This window comes from Cicer arietinum, chromosome 8 (assembly GCF_000331145.2).
Source record: "Cicer arietinum cultivar CDC Frontier isolate Library 1 chromosome 8, Cicar.CDCFrontier_v2.0, whole genome shotgun sequence".
Taxonomy (NCBI): Eukaryota; Viridiplantae; Streptophyta; class Magnoliopsida; order Fabales; family Fabaceae; genus Cicer; species Cicer arietinum.
In genome coordinates this window covers 24,086,820-24,093,295 of record NC_021167.2, presented here as the reverse complement: position 1 = coordinate 24,093,295, position 6,476 = coordinate 24,086,820, and the positions used below count along the sequence as shown (strand labels likewise).

Sequence of the window (6,476 nt, the reverse complement as noted above, 5' to 3'; positions counted from 1 at the left end):
ACGGTTAAAACCGCCGCAAACCCTTTTTTTAACCGCCGCAAAACGTTTTTTTTGTTGTAGTGACATTTTGGTCACTTCAGTATTCTTCGTTTCATTTGATTTCTTAAGTTAAAAATAATATACACTTTAGTCCATTTAAGTTACCAAAATTATAACATTTTAATTTCTTAAGTTATAAATATTAAACATCGATAAAATGATCAAAGTGTCTAACATTGAAACTTTAAAGATCTAAGTATTTGATTTTGTAATTTAAGAGACTTAAATGAAACAGGAAAAACATGATACACATGTAATTTAATGTAAAAGACTAAAATAGATAAAAAAAATTAAAGGATAAAAATACAATCTTTAAATAATTTAAGAGGCAAAAAAATATAATATAATTTATATTATTTTGTACTCTCTTCGAAATAAAATACAAACATAAAAAATATTTGAAAAGTTGATGTAATTGATCTAAAATTAAGATCAAATACATTAATTTTTAAGTTAAATATTTCATTATACCATAAATATAATTAAAAAAATTAATGTATTTGATCTAAAATTTAAATCAAATAAAATAATTTTATTGGCTTAATTTTCTCTTATATTTAGAATTAAATAGGTACTAACAAATACTCTAATGATTAAGAATGAAAGAAGAGAAATTAATACATTAAAAATATTAATATTTAAGAACGAAGAATTTTTGTTGTTTTCTTTTTATAAAACTCATTTTAAATTTTTAACTATATTAATTATTTTTTACTAACATATTCATAATTAATTTACATTTTTTTTTTTTGCATTCACTGATATTAGAAACGTCAACAAATTCTATCCTTTTAAGGATAAAAATATAAGATAATATAAATTCTTAACAAATTTAATATTACTATACAATTACTTATTTTTCATGATTTGGTTATTACGGTCCTATATTTAAGAAGAAAAGTAGTACAAATGAGATACTTAATATAAAAGATATAGTTTGGTTTTCACATTAAATGTGTCAATAGTATAAATATTTTTTTCAAAATTATTCTTCAATTATTAAGAGAGTTATAAGTAAATGACTTTGTTCTTTCCATTAATTAGAGTATTTGTGTGAAAAAAAATTAAGCGATCCACTTTGTAATTTGTAAATGGTCTCAGGGAAGAAGACAATAAAATTTTGAAAAGAATCTTTATATAAGGACGAAGATAATAATACTCACGTAATTGGTGTTTTAATTCTCTCCATTTAAATAGTTTTTTTTTTTGAAAAAAAATGTATATCTTACAATTTGAAAATGGTTTTACAAAAATTGAGAGTAAAATTTTACAAAAAGTCTTTTAAAAAAAAGTACTTTACGGCAGATATATATATATTCTTATTAAATTTTTTAAGTACGTAAATAGAATGAGAAACACCATTTAAAATTAACTCAGACACCGTTAAAATATAATATTTATCATAATATTAATAATATTGATATATCAGTCGAATTCAAATTTACGAATATAAAATATGTTTGAATAATATTTAGTATATTACTACTTAAAATAAAATATTTTCTCTGACAACTACTATAAGTAAAAAGTAACATCATATTTTATTATTACAAACAAAAGTTATCTAATTTTGATTCATTAAATATTAACTTTTCTATTATATCTCTACTTTAATAAAAAATATTTAATGTATTTGATATTTAAAAAGATAATTTAGTAAATTTGTATTATATTATATATGAATTCTTGAAAATTAAATACACTTGACTAATTTTTTTAATAATTAATTAAACAGCTTGGATGATGTAATTTTTTAAAATAAAAATAAACGATGTCAACGAACAAATTTAATTATAAGCAGTGTAAACAATGCAGAGTTGCAGATGCGCCGAATAACACTATGTATATTAAATTTCCTCAAATAAAAATAATATGTAAATTAAATGCATTTCAAAAGATGTCACAACTAAATTTATAATAATGTTACCACCAACCAACCATATAGATAGTACATATTTGTTAATTTACTCCTTTCTCTATATAGTATAACATCTCATTGAGGACATCTTTACCCTGTATCTTCTATTTCTAAAATATGGAGCAAGAAAAAGAAAAGAGAAAGCAAATTACAAGAGAAGAAAGTGAACAAGAGAAATGGGTTCATGATGGCTCTGTTGATTTCAAAGGCAGAGTTCCTCTTCGTGCTTCAACTGGTGTATGGAAAGCTTCTCTCTTTGTCCTCAGTAAGATTTTTATTTTTCTTCATCATTTTTTCTTTTCAAATTTGTAATTTTAAAATTATTATATTTTTTACATCAATGGTTCATAATTCACTTTAAAGCTTCATTCTCATCATAAGTTAATAATAAAATATATTTAAGAATGTTAAATAACATGTTGCACCTATATAGAACTAGTTGACGTCGTAGAATTTTGCAATAAATGTGGTTAACTTTATGAGCATAATAGTGTTTAGTTGGAAAAGTTTGAATAGAGGAAGTGAACAAAATTCTTTATGAAGTTAATTTTATTTTCTTTGATTTTGGAGAATTTTAAAGAGAAGTAAAAAAATAAATTTGATACAACTAAAAAATTATTTAAATTTTATTCATATTTTTTAATTAAATACAAAATTATTAAAAATATATATTTCCTTTCCTTTCGTTTATTTAACTAAACACAATGTAAGTAGGTTGGTGACTCTAGGCTGTCCTAAGGCCCATATTCCTCATAGTCATCGGCGTAGTAATCAATTTCATAGTTTACTTTACGAGGCATGGTTTTCGCAGCACACTGAGCACAAAAAAAATAAAAGAACAATAACATAAATAATCGAAAAGGAAAATAAGCAGATTGAAGGAAAAAAAAGCTGAAGAAACTAAGCACACAATAAAACATGAATTCGTACATGTGCTGTATAGAATGAGTATGGTATAAGCAGTTAACAGAGCCGCATGTGAATGAAGCAGTCGCTTCAATGTTGGTCTTTAACACGAAAGAGGGGAATTGCAAAACCTAATTGCTGAAAAGAAAAGCAATGGATCGATTGAGAGAAAGTATATAGTGAAATGGAAGAAACAAAATGGGGTTCGTTTGGTTAGTAGGAAAGCTTAAATCGAAATCGGGAAACGAAATAGGAAGAAGACGGAATTGCAAGGTGGAGTTAAACAAGTGTGATCGGAACAAGCCTCGACATTGCCATCCCTACCTTCTTCTAACTTATCATTCACCCAAACCTTGTCATATAAATTCGTCTTCGACCTTTCGGATTGCGAAGAAAATTAAATAATAGTAATAATAATTGTATTATATTATTTCGTCAAAAAAAAATATGTATTATGTTGTTGTTATTATTATTATTATAAGGGTGAAAAGAGAAGAGATGTTCTAAGTAGCTGAGTAAATATTTGAGATCCATTGAAGATTTCATTGATTTACAATTTTATTCTAAAAAAATTATATTATCATTTAATTATATAGTTGCATGGATCTCAAAATGTTTTATTTTAATTGTAATAATTTATAAAATCACATGTTTAATTGTAATAATTTAGAAATCACATGTTTGATTTTAATTATATAGTTGACATTTGTTGATTGCATGTAGCCCTTCTTCCAGATTAATGTGATGTTAGAATTCCCAATCTTTAATTCACCACAATTTCAATTTAGTATGTGTTGCTAAATTAGTAGTAGCACAGCACAAAATTCAAAACCAGTGTCAAATTGTGTGAACAAAAAGCCACTTAATATATATGTTAATTCTTTACTTGCTAGCTAACACCAGGTTGAATAATTGGAAAGAAAGACCAATCTTTTGAGGCCTCTCTCTCTTTCCCTGCAACTTTCTCATTAGCCCACCAATCAGCAACTATATTTGGTGCTTGAGAATAATCTCCACCATCTGCATTATCAAAGTTGAATTCTTTAGTTGAAGAAGAACAAAGGGTTATCGACCGATGATCCTTTTCATCAACTGTTTGCTTTGGTGCGTCAATTAGAGTTTCTGTAACAACTTGTTTCTCATCACATTGACTCTCTCTTGAATTCTCTTCTTTGTTTGTTGTTGTTGTTGCTGTGTCGACTTTAGATTTCGACAGAGCTTTAGTCCATGTTGATACTGTTGGCTTGTTTTCGACAGACGATGACAATGTGTCCTTTTGGGCCGATAATTCAAATGAGACTCGATGATTTATGCTGATCTCGTTTTGGCGATATTTGCTTGGACAAGAGGAAATTTTGATATCAGAAACCCAATGATGATTTGGAAGAAAGCCAGGTTGAGTAGTGGACTTTACAGTATCTGGTGTTATAGACCCGGAACTTTGATCCGACTTGTGTTTTTCGTAAGTCGAGAGTTTATCCAATTTAAGAAACTTAGCAGTGTCAGCTGTTTGAAAATCAAGGATATGAGAGCCACCAGCAGTAGTAGTAGTAGTGAATTCATCAGGCAAAGGAGACGAGGTGCCAGAGGCTGAGATCGCTGATCTTGGTGATATCAGTTGACCAACCGGGCTTCCAGGATGAAACTGATAGTTTTGGAAGTCATAGTGAGATATTTGTAGCCTCTTGTAAGTCTCAGAATTTCTATTGTTGGAGTCGAATAGTTGAGCGAATGGAACCTCGGGCGATGAAGGCGTAGTCAAGTGGACAGACTCAGGTGGTGGAGTGAAAGGAGCAGTTGATGAAGCCGAGAAAACAGGCGGCGAGACTAATTGTGTTTCGTGGGCGTAAGGACCAATGGCAAACATTGAAGCAGGGCCACCAGGAGAGTACATGCTTGCAGACACAGAAGTTATCGATACAAAACCAACAGGTGATTGTGCAGTTGAAGGAGGTTCAGATTGAAAGAAAGACGCTGGAGACGAAGGAGGAGCAATGAAGGGAAGTGTTATAATTGTCTTGGTCCCTCTTCATTCATTTCTCTGTATAAGATGCAGCACATTTATTTAGAAGTTATAAATTATCAAATCCAGCCTTAATAAAAATGTAAAACATGGATGTATACTAGCGGAGAAAAAGAGATGACAGAAAAATTGAGATAGCATAATGCCCAACCTCTTGCATAGATCCTTGTTTAGACCGCAAGGCTTTTTCCCTTGATGTAGAATCCTGAAAACTTACATTCTTATTTCCAAATGACTTTTCAAAAATACGTGTCTTTCGACTATCACCCTTTGTTTGGTTCTTTGGCAAGACATCATCATTTTGATCACTGTCATCATCAGCATATGATGATTGTTCGGATGAACTTTGGTCTCTACCATTTGTGTATTCAACATATCTTTCGGTTTCTTTTCGTATCCTTTTTTGTTTACTGTGTGAATTCAGTTCATCCGATGCCAATGGAGTTGCCTTGCCATTTGTGGCAGAATATTTCCTTTTTGATTGAGATGATTCTGGAACAGGATCCGGTGATGCATCTACAAAACAAGTTACATTGGTAGAAAAATCAGATGGTCAGATATCACTCACCCTAACCTAAACAAGCACGATATGTATCACACTACATCAAAGCAAGGCCTTGTACCTTTACCAGCAGAACTACTGACATGTTTTTTAATTCGATTTGAAGCATAGCCAATTTTATGGCAGTTACTTCCCCTAAATAAAGTACAAAATAACAAATTAGTAAAAGAGCAAGTCATAGTTTATGCAGGTAATTATCATGAATAACCCAATGACGAATCAAGAATCACCAATAACTCTTCTGCATTTGTATCAGCCGTTGCTCCAGTCTTGATAATGTAAGATTTATGGGTCACATATGTAATTAATTAATAAAGTGTGTTAGGGTCATTATATAATTAGCCAATAAACTAGGGGTCAAATAATATATAATAGTTTATGGCTAAAGAGCATAATAGTTATGAAAATTAATAGTGTAGATACCAGGCAGTTTCTAATTTAATGAGGGGCTGAATTGGAAATACTGCAATTTGGGATATAACTAATAATAGTTATATATAGGGGTAATGGTCCCCAAGGCAAACACAACAAGACTATTCAGTTTCAAAACCCTAAAGGAGAAAACTCTCTGGTTCTCTCTATCCCCATCAAGAGAGCAAGGTCTTCAGGGTGTTTTGCTGAGGAAGATCACCCAACCCATTGGCTCTATCATCATCATCCCAGGATTTCATTAATGGCAATTCCCACAGGTACGCTTCCGCCTTTGGCTATTCATCATGTAATTGACATGGATTGTTGAGCACAACGTTATTAAGGTTTTTTCAACAAGAATTGCAAACGAAAAATCACTCAAATGATCAAATTGAACAAAAAAAAATCTAAACGAAAACTACGCTAAATTTAAAGGACTATAGATATATTTTTACCTAAAATTTAAATATAATGTAAACATGTATACATACACCTAGAGAGGATTTTGAACTTCATCTTTTGAGATTACAATATATAATTCTTATTATTGAGTTGACACCTCATGATAAACACATAAATAAATATTGAAATAGGTCAATTCGATTGACAATGTCCAT

At 29.8% G+C, this 6,476-nt stretch overlaps 1 protein-coding gene and 1 long non-coding RNA gene across 2 annotated transcripts; one reads left to right on the top strand and one right to left on the bottom strand.

Annotated features, from left to right (window-relative positions):
* Nucleotides 1–1,971: 1,971 nt before the first annotated feature.
* On the top strand, nucleotides 1,972–3,539 carry LOC113788039 (uncharacterized). The gene is made up of 2 exons (XR_003474517.2): nucleotides 1,972–2,222; nucleotides 2,672–3,539. It is a non-coding gene; the product is annotated as an uncharacterized lncRNA (long non-coding RNA).
* Nucleotides 3,540–3,608: 69 nt separating this feature from the next.
* On the bottom strand, nucleotides 3,609–4,867 carry LOC105852699 (uncharacterized). Its single transcript, XM_012719216.3, has one exon. It carries the CDS (start codon nucleotides 4,755–4,757, stop codon nucleotides 3,753–3,755), a length of 1,005 nt encoding a protein of 334 aa, XP_012574670.2. The 5' UTR covers nucleotides 4,758–4,867; the 3' UTR covers nucleotides 3,609–3,752.
* Between the last annotated feature and the right edge of the window lie 1,609 nt (nucleotides 4,868–6,476).